Source organism: Suricata suricatta, chromosome 4 (assembly GCF_006229205.1).
Source record: "Suricata suricatta isolate VVHF042 chromosome 4, meerkat_22Aug2017_6uvM2_HiC, whole genome shotgun sequence".
NCBI classification, from domain to species: Eukaryota; Metazoa; Chordata; class Mammalia; order Carnivora; family Herpestidae; genus Suricata; species Suricata suricatta.
Window position 1 is genome coordinate 114,636,600 of NC_043703.1, and position 18,161 is coordinate 114,654,760.

Genomic DNA, 18,161 nt, shown 5'->3' on the forward strand with positions numbered 1-18,161 from the left:
AAGTTTTGCTTTGTTTGTGTAATTATATTTACTGAAGAATGCCTATTTTATAGGGGCTTTGTAGCACTTTTCAGTCAGTAATTTGATTTGAAGATCTAACCATGTTAGTATATGTAGATTAATTATAGCTATTATAATTATTAGCTGTTAGTTACTATTTTAATGAGATGTGTATGTCTTTTCCCATCTTTCTATTAGGTGTTTTGTTTTTTTTTTAAAGACTTTTTTAAAAACTTTTAGGGGCACCTTGGTGGCTCAGTGCTTAAACGTCTGACTCTTAATTTCAGCTCAGGTTATGATCTCATGGTTTGTGAGTTCAAGTCCTGTGTTGGGCTCTGCACTGACAGCGAGGAACCTTCTTAGGTTCCTTTCTCTCTCCGTCTCTCTCTGCCTCTCCCCACTCCCACCCCCCACACCTTCTCTTTCTCTCTCTCTCAAAATAAACAAGTAAACTTAAAAATTTTATTTGGAGGTGTTATTTTAGATAATAATTTTGTATTATATATAATTGTTTTCTGTGTTGTTTATTTGTATATCGATGTATAAAGTTTTTAGTTTCAGTGTACTCACATTGATTTTTTTCCCCTCTTAATGGCTTTTGCTTTTTTTATTTTGTCTTGTATTAGAAGACCTTCTCTATACCAGTGCCAAAAAGATATAGTTCCATTATTATTTTAATATATAAATTATGGGATAATTTGTTATTGGGATCAATATTATTTCCAAAATGGAGAGCCAATTAGCCCAACACCATTTGTACCTAAATGGTTTTTCACTGATTTCAAAAACTATCTTTTTTTTTTTTTTTTTTACCCAGTCTTGAGGTCTTTTATTTCTTTTTACATTTATCATGCTATGAGTTCATAGGGAATGGGCTCCAGCAGCTCAGGCTCTTTTCCATTGGTTCTCACAAAGTGTGCTTCCGTGGATGGGGCAGGCTGGCACTTCATTTGGACCCAAGCACCCTTCTCCTTGGCTTCCTTATTCTTCTGATTATTTTCCTTCACACGCTTCAGGAAGTCATCTCGGCTCTTTAAGTGCTTAATATGCTCAATACGGACATTCTCTTAGCAAGAATCTTTCCCTTGACTTGATTGTTCACGACAATGCCCACAGCATGCCGGGTGACGTTGTACACTCTCCCAGTCTTGCCGCAGTAACACTGTGGCGGCATCCCTTTCTGAACAGTGCCCATTGCCTTGATGTCCACAATATCACTTTCTTGTAGATTCGCATGTATGTTGCCAAAGGAATGACTCCATGTTTCCTAAAAGGCCTAGAGAACATGTAGCAAGTACCTCTCCTCTTTCCCTTTTTGTTGGTCATTTTGGCGAATTACTGGAAGATGGCAGTTCTGGCTGAAAGGAAGCAAAAACTATCTTAATGTGTATAAATTACCCTACTTTTGTAGATCTGTTTCAGACTATTGTTAGATCAGTCTGTTAATTTCTGTTCCAATAATACATGATTTCAGTTATTATGACAGTCATAATTTTAATTACCTGTCTTTCTGGTAGAATCCTTTTTCTTTGTTCCTTATTTAAATTTTTTTCAGTTAATCTTGAACATTTACTCCTGCATATTGTTTTAGAATCAGTTTAAGTTTTATTGGGAATTTAACTGATACTGTATTATATATTGAAATTTTTATAATACTATTTCTGTTCAGAAAGATGGCTTGTCTTTGTTTAGACTTCATTTAGTTTCTTTTCATAATTTCTTTTGTAACATTTTCATCATGTACATTTTGGGGGGTGAAGTTTATTTGTTATATTTATATATGATATGTATATATCATAAATATTACTTAAATTGTTGATAAAGAATCTGTACTTTTTAATTTTGTTCATATTTTCTGATTAGTTACTAAGTAACCCATTGATCTGCTATACACCATCTCTTTATTTCCATTGTCCTGTCTTAAATAATTAATTTTATGGTGACCCTAGTTATTGCCAATTTTATCACTTAGAATTTTATATTTTCCACTAGCAGAAAATTTCACCAGTGGTTTATGAAATAAATGAGAGGTTTATTTATCTCATAACAGAAAATTTGAAGGTAGGTGGTACATGGTTGGTACAGGAGCTCCATGATACCATTAGGAACCCAACCTTTTTGTTTTTCTCATTTACCACCTTTAACATGTACTTTTCATCCTCAGTTGCAAGATGGTTGCCATACCTTCTGGCATCATTTTTATCTTCCAAGCAGAAAGAAAGGAATAAAAATCAAAAGTAAAATGGGCTTTGATTTTTTTTTTTTTTTTAAAGAATAAGCTCCTGAACAACTTTAATCTATATTTGATTTACCAGAACAGTGACACGCATAACCTCCTCTAGTTGCAGAGGTGATTAGGGAGAAGCAAGAATTGCATGCATAATTTAAGAATATAAAACTTTATTCTGAAGACAGCTAAACGTTATTCTAGGTGTGACACAAAATGGATTAGATTCATTTGGGAGTGATCTGTGTAATGAACTAGGCAAATGAGTGAAGAAGGGAATGAAAGAAAGCTTAGCAGATTGAATAAAGGGGAGAAGAGAAAAAAATTATTGAGGTCCATTTAGAATACTTATTTGGCCAGTCAGGCTATTGTAATAATAGTAATGGTTTTGGGTAGATTAGTGAATTTGAGAATAAGAAGGAGAAATGGTGGTTACTCAAGTGAGACCTGACTGATCATCAAATTGTGAGAACTGGAGAGATCAGTCTTCTTTAGTACTGAAAAATTTAACCTGGGAAAATGGGCGAATAAGTATACACCTAGGTTATTAGAATATTACAGTAAGATTAAAACAATTCTCTTGGATAGCTTTTTGAAAACCTTGGTAAGGTAAGAACAGAAGTCCAAGGAGAGCCCAACCATATTTACCATTCTGATTTTCATAGCAGTGAATAGGGGAAGCTGTAAGCACTAGAAACTAGAAAATATGCCTTCTGCATGTCAAAAATACTGCTATTCTTCAACTAAATATAGTTTGGGTGGTGCTGAATTGAAGGAGCCTTACAAAGCTAACTCATGACTCCTGTTTCCTAATCTAGCAGCATTCCTAGGGATTGACTGGAAAACCCCATACAAAGCTCCAGCTATGGCTTTTTCAGATCGGAAGTGTTTAGATGACCTTCTTGGCCTTTTACTACAGGGGAGAACATCAAACTTTCTTGCCAGAGCAAGCCCAAAACAGGCTGGGAGCCCAAACTAGGAAAAAGAAGGGCAGTGCTATTGCTTTCTTGGTCCAGATCTTAATTTTTGCATAAATAGGTTAAACCAAGACAAAAGTTTTCTGCTCACATTTGTTATTTCATATTAGGACTGCCTTTGACTCTGGCTGTGATTCAAAGAATATTCTCTCTCTTTTGCTACTTTGAATCAATAAATGATACAGAAAAGGTGAAAATTTCCCACATACCAGTATTTGAACCTGAAGGATTAAGATGAGTCTCCACAACTCTAACAAACTTAGTTACCTTTAACTATAAGCCATTAGAATCTTTCATACAGATTCTTAACCATTTTTTGATCTACTTTCTCCATCACTACTACTAAGAATCTGATGAAAGTAAGCATTTCCCCCTCAGAGCAATGAACAGTGGTCCATACTCCCAAATTTTCTTTAAAGAAGCAAGAGCACTTGATCTAGAAAATAGGTATCAGATTTTCCATTGCAACTGTGAAATAGTGCTACAGCTCACCTCTGCAAAAACAAAAACAAAAGCAAGATTTTTTAATTTAGTATTTTTTGGCAAGATTCATGGGGGCATGACATCAAAAACCTAGAGCAAGTAGTCAACTGAGATCCAAGAAGATTGCATGGAAATGAAAAGCAATGCTGAATCAGTCATTTGAGTATTATCGAAAATTCTAATGAGTAACAAGAAGATAAAACCAAAGATATAGTCAGAATTCAGTTGAGAACTTAATTTCATTTTAATTGAAAAACTTTTTCTTAAAAATCTGTTATGTGTCAGACATTGTGGTATATGCAGAAGATATAGTGGCGAACAAAAATTTTGAGAGAGCATGGGCAGGGAAGGGACAGAGAGAGACAGAGGAAGAAACAGAATCCCATGTTGTTAGTGTGGAACTGTGAGCTCATGACCTGAGTCAAAATCAAAAGTCATGGTGCTTAACTGACTGAGCCACCCAAGTGCTCTCAAGACAGATGTGCTTTCACACTTCTTGGGACTTACAGTCTATTCGTGAATTTAAAATGGTGAAGAGGAATGACATGGTGGATACAGTCTGCATATAACTGAAATTATCCTCTACTTCCAACCCCAAGCATCTTTTATACTCCTTAAGCTAATAGGCGTGGATCTCAAAAGTCTTTTTTAATTAATTAATTAGTTTTTTATTTATAGTTTATTGTCAAGTTGGTTTCCATATTCAAAAGTCTTTTATAGTTGCTGTTCCTTCTGTCTGGAATGCTTTCAATACAGGGATTCGCTTACTCTCTTACCTCCTTTAAGTGTTTGCTCATATATTACATTTTTAGTGAGACTTGCATAACTAACTTATTAAAAGTTGCACAGCTTCTCATTCCCCCAACAAGAGCTTCTGTTTTCCTCTTGTTATTTTTCTCCATAGCACTTGTTGCTAACAGATGGAATATGAGTTTTTAATTTCCTTATGATCTTTCTTTCCTTACCCCTTGAAGTTAAACTCGTCTGAGAGCAGGATCTTTGTTCTATTCACTACTCTCCAGGGCATAAAATTGTGCCTGGCAGTTAATGAGCATTCAGTAAATATATGTTAAATTGATCTGAATTTCTGATCTGAATAATTTGTTTTATTAAATTTCTTACACTATTGTATACTTTCTAAATTGCCTTTTATATCTGGGGGGAAAAACCTAAGTTTTTCTTCTTCAAAATGTTTTTCTTTCATAGAACAAAGAGGTGAAGAAAAAAGCATCAGATTCAAAGAAAATAGCTGCATCTACTTTAAAGTAAGTAATTCCATGACTTCATAATGCAAGAATGAATGGGCATATCCATTAAAATTAAAAAATTTTTATACAACTACATTTTTATATATTTTATTACCCTGACTCCAGTTTAAATGGGACATTGTTCAAAATAAATACAATAAACTTTAATTTTTTTATATTTATGTATGTATGTATATAAGTAAATTCTGTGACCAGTGAGGGGCTTGAGCTCACATCCCTGAGATTAGGAGTCTCATGCTCTACCTATTAAGCTATCCAGGCATCCCTAAAGTTTTTAGATCTAAACTTTGTATCTTTAGAAGTTTTAGAACTTAGAGTTTCATTTTTGCTAATTTTTTTTTTAAATAGAAAAGATATAGATGTTTCCAAAGCTGTTGAAACTGTGACTTCAGCTGCTGCCGGTAAGTTATTACTTTTAATATTCCTCCAAATGACTATATTTTGTCAGTTTACTAAAAAGTTCTTGCAAGATGATGCTAGAAAAACATTGTTTATTGTGCTTTAGTAGAAGGGTTCCATATTGGTCCTTGTATTAAGCTTGTGGTTAGTATTCAGTACTTAAAGACTCAGTGAGGTAGTATATATAAAACACCTTTCATAGTTCCATAGATAATAGCTGTTTAGGTTAATTTTGTAATACCTCCTTCCATCCCCTAACAATAAGATAAAACTTAAAGATATGTTAAGATTGCTTGTTTGGTCTTTAATTTTGAAAGTTTGCTAAGAGTACAAAGGTAAACAAAAAAAAACCAAACATAAATTCATGTTCTTACACTTATGTGTTAAAGTTGTTTCTTTGTACTCAGGAAAACATTGCAGATCTTTATTATAAATTTGGCTAAGTGAATTTTGCATATAATTTTCATAACTGGATTTTCTGTGGAAAGAAGTTATTGCCAAAATAAACACTCTTGACTTTAGTAAGAATAGATAGCTTGATAGTGAAGGATGAGACAGAAAAGCTAAAATAAAATAAACATAAAATATATTTAGAAAGTTAATATTTTTTATGTGTTATCTTTTAGAAAAGTGGGTGTATAGTGTGTTCTGGATTTCTATTCAGAAATTCATATGTAATTCATATGTAATCTTCAGTTAGGGAGATGGCAAAACAAAGGTAACAATTGGGGAATCACTTCATTATAGAAGGCCTTGAAGAGTCATACTGGGAAGTTTTTAAATTTGACCTAATTAGAAGCATTTCTCAGAGTATATTGTGTTAGAGCCCAATTCCTGGATGATGTTTTGGATCAAGTTTGTATTATAGCTTCTTTTTTCTTTTTCTTTAAAAAAAAATTCATAGAACACGTTTTCATTGTTAAATCTTGTAGCACAGGGAAGAAACCTGTTTAGCTTTGTTTAATCCACTCTTGATGAAGCTTGATTAAGATACTCCCAAGTTTTTCTGTGTAAGGCCTACTACTAGTTGGTATAGACTCTGGGAAATTGCCGTAGAGAATAAGGAACCACTAGATCTTACGTAGATTGGATAAATGGAAAGATTGAAAAGTTCTGTTGAGAAAACACAGTTAGGATTCACCTTAAGGTAATAGGGACTGGATGTAAAAATGTTAATTAAAATGATATGGGATGGTAAAATAGAATTTTTGGTTATATAGAATTTTTTAGTGGATAAAGTTTAAAATCAAAATAATTTAAAATTTTCAAGGTTTCAGGCTAGGTGGTTTTTACTAGAAGAGTATGGTAATATTGATTATAATAGAAAACTTAGATGCAATGATCTCTTTGAATTTGAGGAAGACCATGAACTCAGATTTCACATTGATAAATTTCATCTGTCAAAGACTATTGGAAATATCATTTAGGTCACATGGTGTTGAAAGTGGGATACTTCAGAAATTATTTGTTAGGATTGAGGTCTAAATTTTGGGAGTGGTCCTAACATAATAAAACCAATGAGTAGAGGAAGAAGTGCTTCAAACCAAGTATTTCCTCCCTTCTAACATAACTAGAAAGAACAGGAGCCTGTAAATAGGACTGAGAAAGTGTCAGGTGAGAAAGGTACGGTTGTAGGATATCTTTTTTTGAGATCAGCAGTGTCAGATTACACAGTGATGCGTTAATTAGTGTAGTTTTAAAGAGAACTTTGGTTACAAGCACAAATCAGAAAGGACGAAGAGAAGTCAGGAAGCAAAAGCATAATTTGGTCAGAAAGGTTAATTTTACAAATGTTACCTATCAATAATTAAAAAGAAATAAGAATACTAACACCTACTATATGCTTATAATAGGAGGCACTTTTTCAGGTGTTAGGATACATCAATGAACCAAATAGGCAAGATCTCTGTTTCTAAGTAGCTTACATATTGAAGTGACAGATGATAAATATTAAATAACATGTTTTATAACGTGAGAAGAGCTGTGATAGGTGATCCAGGGTTAGTTTGGTTTGGAGTTACAATTTACTGTTTAGAATTAGGTAATATTTGTTAAGTAGATAGAAGAATCTACTAAGGGGTATAATCTGTGCAAGAGGACAGAAAACAAGACAAAGAAACTTACTGTTGGTTATGATAATTAATACCAGGCAATTTATGTTATCTCACTTAATCTTTCACATCACCCTTTCCACCTTATAGATGAGAAAGCAGATTAACAGAGTAAATAACTTAAGTTTAAATGACTTACTCAGGATCACATGGAAGAGTTAGGATTCAGATAATACTAGGATTTCCAAGTTTTTTACCTATATTAAACCTGCCTCTCTGAGAATAAAAACTTGTTTTTCATTTCCTTTTATTGCTCTTTTATCTTCCCTTAATTGTTTCCCTAGATGTCTGTTCCTCTTATGTCACACTTATCTTCCTGGTTGATTTTTTTCTTCATGTAGCTTTAAGGACCAGTGACATTTTACATACATACATAAATAAACCTCTCTACCCTCTCAAGTTTACTACTCTCATTTTCTTATGTCATCTAACAGCCACCACTAATCATCCAATGTAAAAACTGTTATTAATCCTTTCCCTGTCTTTTTTCTTGTACTGCACCCAGTTCAAACTATGTCTTTCGGTTTTGCTGCATCACACCTGTAACTGTTTTAATTGCTTCACATTTGAATTTTGAAAGTAGCCTCCTGACTGGTATTTATATTCCACTCTCTATTTCATTATTCACACTGTTGCCCAGAGGTCTTTTGAAGACAGATCTGATCATTCCACTTCTAGTGACCCACGGGGGAAAGCCCAGATTCTTCAGTGGTGAATAATAAATGACCCTTTACCCTTTGTCCCAGATTACTTTTTCAGTGTCTGGTCACCTTTATGCTGTCCATTTGTTTGGAATTGTCTGAATTCCACTTAACTTTATTTAGTAAGCACTTACATACCTGCTTAAGTAGGTGCCAGGCCTTGTGCAGGGTATTAAAGATAGAAAGTCAGTTAAGACTCCTTTTTAAGGGTGCAGGTGGAGCAAATTCTATTTTATTTTTTAAGGCCCATCTTAGGAGGGCTTTAAAAAATAACTTCTTTGTGATACCTTCCCTGACTCAACTAGGCAGTTAGAAGCTCCCAACTCCCTTCTAGTAATACTGGAGACATTGAATGATTTGGTATTAGTAGTTTGTTAATAAATCTATCTCTTTTACTTGGCTGAGTAAGAGAATATTTGTAGGAGGAAGAATATAGGGACACAGAAATTGAGTTTATATTGTTACAGCTGAAGTCATGGGAAAACATAACTATAATTTTCTAGTTTGTCATCCTTGGTTTAATTATTATTTTTATTTTTGTATAAAATTTTATTGGTTTAGATGTTTGGGTTTTTTAGGTAAATGTATTTTACTCTTTATGCTTTCCAATTCCTAGATGAAAATGACTTTCTTTTAGGAAATAAAACAGATGAACAAAGGGGAAAAAAGAGGCAAACCAAAAACCAGACTCAACAATAGAGAATAAACAGATGGTTACAAGAGGAGAGGTGTGTGGGGGGAGAGGTGAAATAAGTGGAAAGGATTAAGAATACATGATCACGCTTTTGAGAACATGGAATAATATATGGAACTTTTTAAAAACCTTATTTCTTCTTTTTTAACATTTATTTTTGAGAGACAGAGGCAGAGCACAAGTGGGGAGAGGCAGAAAGAGAGGGAGTCCCAGAATCCGAAGCAGGCTCCAGGCTCTGAGCTGTGAGCACAGAGCCCCATGTGAGGCATGAACCCATGAACCATGAGATCATGACCTGAGCTAAGATGCCCAACTGATAGAGCCACCTAGGCACCCCCCAAAATTAAATGTTTTTAAATGCTGTGATAAAGCTGTCATAATAAATTAAAATTATAGAACAATTTCACTTAAGAACATTGATGTAAAAATTTTAAGTAAAATTTTAGCATATAGAGGCTGTTTGAGCACATGAAATGAATAATAAGCTGTGTCCAAGAAGGTACCACATCAAAAATATGAAAGTGTTTCAAAGTTAAGAGATCTGTTAAAATAGCTCACCAAATTCAATAGAGAAAGGTAAATGCCAAAAATGATATTGGTAAAATTCAACATCCATTCCTAAGCAACAACAACAAAAGAATTTTAAAGTAGGCATCTCCTTCCTCAATATGAAAGTATGTTTGTATGTATATACTTTTGCTTATATTCAGACGAACATATACATATATAAGTCAAAAGCCAGCATATGCTTAATAATGAGACTAGTAGAAATGATCCCATTAAGATTAGGCACAAAAGAAGGGATACTCATCATCAGTTCTGTGAATTAACATAAATATTGTTTTAAAACTAATGGTCACTAGCCAGTGGAAGTCAAGAGGCATAAAAATTTGAAAGTATGTTACAACATTATTATTTGCAAGTATGCATGTATGACTGAAAACCCAAGAGAGTCTACTGAAATGCTATTATATTTAAAAGCAAAAAATAAAAAGGGGGCATCTGGGTGGCTCATTTGTCCAACTTTTGATTTTGGCTCAGGTCATGATCTCCTGGTTCGAGATAGATCCTGAGGTCGGGTTGCAAGCTGTGTATGGAGTCTGCTTAGGATTCTCTCCTTCTCTTTCTGCCTCTCCTCCACTTGTGCTCTCTCAGAATAAATTTTAAAAAATCTAATTTGCCTCCTTAATTTTCTAAATTAATATAGGGTTTCAATTGTTTCATTATGTAGAAAGAATAACTACTTACATGTAATCTAATAAAACATTCCATTTGCAATAATAAAAAGTGTAAAAGCTATGAAAATAAAATTTTAAAATACTACTGAATGGCATAAAGTAATGCTTAAGTGAGAAAACTTTTTTCTTTGATAAAAAGCCTTTTACCATTATAATGTGCCTTTTTTCTTATATTAAAACATAAATGTTATGGGGCGGCTGGGTGGCTCAGCCTGTTGAGTGTATCCTACTTTTGATTTTGGCTCAGGTCATGATACCCTGGTTCGTGGGTTCGAGCCCCACATTGGCACTGTCAGTGCAGAGCTTGCTTGAGATTCTCTCTCAAAATAAATAAACTTCAAGAAAAATAGTTATGAACTTATAAAAATGCCAGTAAGAGTTTCTTAAATTCAAGTATAGTTGACACACAACCATTAAGATTTTTATTTTCTTTTAAAGTTTGTTGGGGGGAGGAAGTGGAGGAAGGGAGAGTGGAGAGAGTGAATCCCAAGCAGCCTCTGCACTGTCAGTGTAGAGCCTGACCCTGGGCTTGATCTCACAAACTGTGAGATCATGACCTAAGCCAAAATCAAGAGTTGGATGTTTAACCGACTAGTGACCCAGGTGCACCCAACCATTAAGATTTTTAGAACTGATAAGCTGATTATAAAGTTTATATATAAGTAGTTAACATAGAATGGACCAGAAAATTCTGCAAATAATTAGGACAGACTAGCAGTAATGTATTAAAATATATTACAGAGGAAAGGAAAACTGAAAAGAAAATCAAAAGTTACAGATAAAATACATTACAAAGGTAAAGTTTCAGAATAGTTTCATGTAGTTGCACAAATAGACAAAAGGGAGTAGGACAGAGATTCTAGAAAGAGTCCCAGATCAGATGGAACATAGTAAACCATTATGATAATATTTTAATTAGCAAGGAATTATTCCTTAATTATTCATTAAGTTGTTGACCAGACACTTTATAAAAGTAAAGTACTTTAATGGAAAATGCAGATGGGTCAAAGATTTAATGTGATGCATAAGATGCTAATTAAAGTATTGAAGGCAGATGTGGAGGTTTTTGGCTTGTTTTTTAATTTCAGAGTGAGGACCTCCTTCCTTATCAGGAAAACACTTGAACGAGGAAAACATTTGATTACATAGGAAGTATTTCTACATAAGTAGTTTACATAACTTTTAAACAATTGTTATCTGTGTGATACAGATGAATTATCTTTCTTTCTTTTTTTTTTTTTTTTTAATGTTTATTTATTTCTGAGAGAGAGAGGGAAGCAGAGGATCTGAAGCAGGCTCTGTGCTGACAGCAGAGAGCCTGATGTCAGGGCCGAAATTTATAAACCACAAAATTATGACCTGAGCCAAAGTTGGATGCTTAAATCAACTGAGCCACGTGGGCGCCACTCCCCCAGATGAATTTTCTTAATATATAAAGACCTCTTAATAAATAATAAGAAAAACCTCAACAACCCAAAGGATAAATTGGCAGATATTATGAATAGCAGATCACAGTGCAAAAGATACAGTGTTGAATTAAACATGTGAAAATCAACACAACTTGACTCCTAATTAAAAGAATTAAAATTATACCATACCAATTTCCATCTCACTGGAGTGGTTACTCATTAGAGTGATTAATAACTTATCTACTGTGTGTGGAAATGGAAGCTCCACTGTCATGTGCCATTGATGGGAATATTTGTTGGTATAGACTTCATGGAAGGCAATTTAATATAGGTAAAATTTAAATCTTTGCCTTTCTCCTCATCAACTCTAGGTCTCACAATTTACCTAAATAGTTGTACAAGTGTACAAAGATGAGTATAATAATGATGTTTCTTAACAGTGTTTTTTCAATCATTGCTAGATTAGGTTTTTACTAAATCTATGTGACATTATATGTAATGTGTCCTTAATATATTTTTCTTATAGCCAAAACTGGACAAGTCAAGACATCTGGAACCAAAGTAAATAAGTCTTCAGGTATGTTTTTTACTAGAATTTTAGACATATTAGTTAGCTTTACATTACTTTAAAAGTATATAGCAGTAGTCTTGGATTTCATGTGACGTAGTACGTTCTAAGTATATACTAATTTTTAAAAATTTATAGTCATCTAGAAATTCTGAGAACGAGACTTAGTAGATATAATGCTCCTTCTTTGTAGTAATTATTAAAATAACATAATTGGAAAACTTTCTCATGAGTATCATAATTCTCCTCATTTTTACTGAAGACTTCTCTCTGGTGTATTTTCTTTTATAAAATAACTCAGATAATAAACAGCAAATTGTGTTTTCAGATTTTATGGACTATAGTGGGTTTTAATTATTTTTTTCTATTCTAGCGTTATCCTTTCTATTTCTCATTTCTGCTAAATGCTGGTTAGTTTAGGGTCATCTTTTTAAGTGGATAGAGATCAGTGTATTAAATAATCTTCTCTATAATGGTAGAAAGGAAGCAGGTTTCAGTTGGGAAATACCATTGTTAATGGCAGATCCAGAATTTTCATAAAGTAGTTACTTCGAAGCAATAATCTGAGTGGATCGAGAAGCTGCAAGTCTTGTTTTGAGGGCGCATTTTTTTAATAAACAGTTTAATATTGATTTGATAATAAATTAATGGGAGTTTTGGTGGAGATTTGGGGGAATGGGTGTTAAAGCTGCTTAGCCACCCCTTAATTGTTAGAAATTAATTCTATGTATTTTCCCCTTAAGTTCTGATTACCCAGCCAGAAATAATAAAGTGGATTGACCTGTTATAATATAGGGATAATGAAAGAAATACTTAAGGGCTCTTTGGGGCTCATTGTGTCAGAATTTGAGATTGACTAAGAAATGACTAGTTAGGTGATACTCTATAAGGATTAGTATTAATCTTTTTGAGCAGTGGTTAGGGTCTGTGTTTGGATATAAAAGGTGAATTTGTAAACTATTTCCATTGATTTTTGTGTTTTATTTATATGATAACTTCTCAAAAGCATGATCATGTTCTCACACGGGTTCTGTAAAGTAATCATGGCCTTTGCCACCCTTGTTTATAAATGGGCAAATGTGCACAGAAATGTACTCATTTTCCAAGACTTAACAATTTTTTAAAGTTTATTTATCTGGCAGGAGAGAGAGAGAATCCCAAGCAGGCTACACACCAGGAGCTGGAGCCTGTCAGGGGTCTAAAACTCATGAACCATGAGATCGTAACCTGAGCAGAAACCAAAAGTCAGATGCTTATCCTACTGAGCCTCCAAGACTTAACAATTTAATTTAGAACTTGATCTACTTACTTTTTTTATTTTAACGTTTATTTTTTATGGAGACAGAGCTTGCGCAGGGGAGGGGCAGGGAGGAAGGGAGACACTGATGTGGGGCCCAAACCCACAAACTGTGAAGTCATGACGTGACCTGAAGTCGGAAGCTTAACCAAGTGGGCACCCTTCAGTCTACTGACTTGTGATTCTTGGCTTTTTCCTCATAACGCACCCTTGGTAGTTAATGGATCCTAGTTTTCAGAGCTAATCCTCCCGTTGCTCTCTGAAAGAAAAGGGATTTTGTTCTCTGGTGATCTTTTCAGTGACACTTTGATGATCACAGTCTTTACATATCATCCTTAAAACTAAGCCACCATAATGTATATGTACAAAGAAGGGTCAGAACAATTTAAATAGTCCTGTTCACATAGGGCCCACTAGGACTGAGTTGTAGCAATCTTAATGTGGCCTAACCATGATTGTAAGTATTCTTAAATGCTTATCAATCAGCTGCAATCCAAAGAAGCATTACAACTATTTGTGGAACCATTAAAAGCATTATAGGATTTTTAAAAATGTTTATTTTGAGAGAGAGAGTGGGTACAAGGTTGGAGGGGAAGAGGCAAAGACAGAGAAGAGAGAGACGGAGAGAAAGAAATCCGAACAGGCTTCCTGCTGTCAGCACAGACCCCGACGCAGGACTGTATCCCATGAATTTTGAGATCATGATCTGAGCTGAAACCAAGAGTCAGACGCTTAACCAGCCAAGCTACCCAGGCAACCATGCAGTTAGGAATTTTGCTTCTTAGTTGATCCACATGTTTATAAATTTATTTAACTTGCCTGAATGCTACTTTTAAATATCGTACTGCGGAGATGAATTCTAATTTTAGTGGTCCTTTTTTTCCCCTGAAGAAATTACCATCCTTGCTAGATTTAGGAAATGACCTCTGCCCCAAAAATGAAAGCATTATGTGTTTTGGATAAAATGTTTTGTCACTCATATTCTTTTTGAGGTTCTTTGGGGATCATTGTTACCAATTAAATAAACCATTTTTGACTGTAACTTTTGTTATTTAGGGAAATCAGCTGGTTCTGTCAAATCTGTGGTAACAGTGGCTGCTAAAGGTAATAGAGCTTCAATTAAAACAGGTAAGACTATTGGAAAGCAGAGGTTTTATTAAATTCTTGCCTTAAAGAATATAATATCCAAAACAAGCTTTATATTCATATAATTTGTAGTATCTACTAACATCTTGAAAAGTTTAGTAGCACACACAGTGTGTGCCATTGCAGACACATTTTTGTGTATGGAACTTTTTTTTTAATCGTTGATCTATTTTGAGACAGAGAACACACAATTGGGAGGAGCAGAGAGAGGGGGAGAGAATCCCAAGTAGGCTTTGAACCATTAGCACAGAGCTCAGTGCAGGGCTTAAACCCATAAACTGTGAGATCATGACCCAAGCCAAAACAAGAGCCTGATGCTCAACTGACTGAACCATCCAGGAGCCCCTGTATAGGAAACATTTTTAATAGCTATATGATTAAAAGCTGCTCTGTCACTCCCCCTACAAATTGTTTAATTTTTATTTTCCTCATTTTTTTAGAGCTGTCTGCTTCATGTTACCTTCCCTATCTGTTACTCCAGAGAAGATTTTTCTTACACTATAAAAAGAATGTATTTTCTCCATAAAGGAATGTAACATGTTGAAACTAATATGTTTGTTAATATATAGACTACTTTTATTAAGATAATTTTTTCTTAATGTTTATTTTTGAGAGAGAGAGAGAGAGAGAGGGACAGAGTATGAGCAGGCAAGGGAGAGAGAGACAGGGAGAAAGAATCTGAGGCAGGCTTCAGGCTCTGAGCTGTCAGCACAGAGAGCGACCTAGGGCTCAAACTCATGAACTGCGAGATCATGACCTGAGCTGAAGTTGGACGCTTAACTGACTGAGCAACCCAGTGCCCCTATATGTAGACTGATGTTAAAGAAACTTTGTAGAAATTTAAAAATATGATTTTCGTGTGTGTGATCATGATGTGCTTCTGCCACTTGGCGGATAAATCTTTGGCTCCTTAGTGGCCATCAACAAGAACTGTATTTCATTTTAAATTTGCTTGTAATCTTAATGGTAAGCAGATACAAGTGGGAATGATAAATACATGGAAACGAACTGCTTTTATAATGTTGGACTAAATTACTTCTGTATGTTAGTATTAAACATGCTAAGTGATTGAATAGATCCTTAGAATAACAGTTCACTTTTACTTTTAAAAGCAAAATCTAGTGGAAAGAAGTCTCTAGAAGTCAAAAAGGCTGGCGTTGTCAAAAACAAAGATGCCAATAAACCTGTCATTGTACCAGGTAAGCTTGAAATGCTTTCCTTTAGTGCTTTCTTCATATCTTCTAGGTGTACATTTGAGGTGTATCTTGAAATTATTGCTTTAAAATCTTCAAAGGGATTGTTTTGTTGTTTTTCAAAGAAAAACCTATATTAGCTTTGACCTAAATCAAGTCAGCCTAAGGAAACTTTGAATGATAAAATAAAAATTTTAAGTTCCTGTTTAGATTCATTAGTTTAATTATATTAGTGTGCTTTTCTAGACTATTAAAGCAGACTATTTTATGCAGAAAACTCTGAAATAAAGACCAGTATGGAAGTCAAAGCCACTGAAAATAGTGCTAAAGAAACTATTTCAGGTAGGTCAATAAAAATTTTATTTTGTTTTTTTTTTTTTATGCTTAAAGATGGAAAATTAAATTTTAAGAAAATAAGGTATTTAATTTTGTGTCAGATATAGTTAATATTTTTTAAACTATGGGGCTCATTACCTAAGTGAAATTTAAATATTGTGATTCAGATATACACCCTGTCTCTTGATTATTCTGAAGTTTTGTCTGTGGCCATACCACCCTGAACGTGCCCGATCTCGTCTGATTATTCTGAAGTTTTGCTCTTAAGGGAATAAAATGAAACCTATTAATTTAAAAACAATTGTTACTTCTATAGCTACTTCGTTCTTAAAATTTTCTAGTATTTTGTCAGTTGTGTACACTTTCATGCAGCTCTACTATTTAATCCAATGTGGAAAAAGTGAGATCTTGATAAAATATATCTACATGAATTCTTACTTTATTTTGTATCTTATGAAGCTGCTGTGGACGCCACAGAAAATGAGCAAGTCAACAAGGTCAGTTTTTATATTTTTCTTATTGTAAACCCAGTAAAAAATGTACAGGATTTGGCATGGTGAAAAATCTTTTATTTGTGACGTTTTAGATAGGGTTTGAGTTGCAAAATAAGTCATAAAAATTTAGGTGCAGATTATTAAAAAGGTACATGTTTTTGAGGTTTACCTTTCACTGAGAAAAAAGGATGAGGCTAGAAGGGGCTTTTGAGTAGAAAAACTGGTTGTCTCTTTAGAACCAGTAGAATTTTTTGAAGTCTGTTTTTCTTAGAAGCAAATGGGAGATAGGTTATTATTTAGAATACCAGTTCTATATGTTTTTAGAAAAGCGAGTGGAGTTTGAAATTTTACTTGAGGGTGTAACATTTGCTTTATTGTTTTCCTGTAGTTAACATTTGTCATTATGAATGTATTAAGGTCTTGATCATTCAGGTGATGAGCATTAAGTTTATTTTTGACTGATAGATTCATTTCTTCAAGTAGTAACTAAGTAGTATTAAGTAGTATGTATCTTACTATTGTTTCAGGAAGGTTTTTTTTTTTTTTTCCTTCACCCCGCCCCTGCCTTTTGGGGGGAGGGGGGAAGGGAACACAAGGTTGGAGAGAGGGCAGAAAGAGAGAAGAGAGCGTCTTGAGCAGACCTGGACATGAAGCTTAGTCCCAAGACCCTGGGAAATCAAGAGTCAGATGCTCAACCAACTGAGCCACCCAGGCACCCCATGTTTCAGGAAGAATATTTTAAAGCACAAATAGATTGACTTTAAGACTTTGAAAGGAACATTTATGCACACAGTTGATGTGCTAGTTAAAAATCATTTTCAACTTATTTATAAAAATTATGACTTCCTGACACCCCCTCCCCTTTTATTTTTCAAAAGAAAAGTCACATTACTATAATATGCCTTTGGAGATCTTCCCAACATTCACTAAAGAAAAATTGGCATTGATGAGAATCATTTGAAGAATAAAATAGATCTGAGAGAAGAGAAGGCAGAAATGAAAGTATTTATTTACTTTGTAATGGGAAATGGGTTATAGGGAAAGATTCCTAAGAGATTAGGGAAGCTTTTTAATATTGCCTAAAAGATCATTATATCCAGGAAGATAAGAGGATATGCTCTGATTTAGAGCTGGGTGGTATTAGCGAAACATGGCACAGGAGTGGCAGCAGAGCATGGAGGAGTTGTCAGAGACAAACTGGTGAAGTTTTTAAACTTGTATTTTTATTTTTGTTATTTTTTTAATGTTTGTTTATTTTTGAGAGAGAGCACGGGAGCAGGGAGGCAAAGAGAAGGGGGAGGGCGGAGAATCTTAAGTGGGCTGTGCACTGAAAGCGGCAAACCCGATGTGGGCTGGAGCTCATGAACCTGTGCCAAAGTCAGATGCTCAACCCACTGAGCCACCCATGCCCCACTTGTTTTTATTTTTTAATTATTTTTAGTTTTTTTAATAAAGATTTTGTTTATTATTTTTAAAAGTTTATTTTGAGAGAGTGTGATCAGGGTGGGGCAGGGAGAGAGCATCCTGAGCAGGCTGTCAGCGCAGAGCCCAGTGTGGGGTGCAAACCCACAAACTGAGCTCATAACATGAGCTAAAACCAAGAGTCTGCTGCTCAACCAA

At 34.4% G+C, this 18,161-nt stretch overlaps 1 protein-coding gene and 1 pseudogene across 6 annotated transcripts in view; one reads left to right on the plus strand and one right to left on the minus strand.

Moving 5' to 3' along the window:
- The window catches only part of ZNF638 (zinc finger protein 638), a 65,529-nt gene that overhangs the window by 18,659 nt on the left and 28,709 nt on the right, over positions 1-18,161 (plus strand). For all 6 annotated transcript variants that reach the window (XM_029937569.1, XM_029937571.1, XM_029937574.1 and 3 more), the window contains 7 exons: positions 4,894-4,952; positions 5,304-5,356; positions 12,034-12,084; positions 14,429-14,500; positions 15,631-15,717; positions 15,985-16,053; positions 16,507-16,544. In XM_029937569.1, the coding sequence (XP_029793429.1) occupies positions 4,894-4,952; positions 5,304-5,356; positions 12,034-12,084; positions 14,429-14,500; positions 15,631-15,717; positions 15,985-16,053; positions 16,507-16,544 (429 nt within the window). The remainder of the gene's footprint in view (positions 1-4,893; positions 4,953-5,303; positions 5,357-12,033; positions 12,085-14,428; positions 14,501-15,630; positions 15,718-15,984; positions 16,054-16,506; positions 16,545-18,161) is intronic.
- Positions 815-1,329, minus strand: LOC115289940 (annotated as a pseudogene).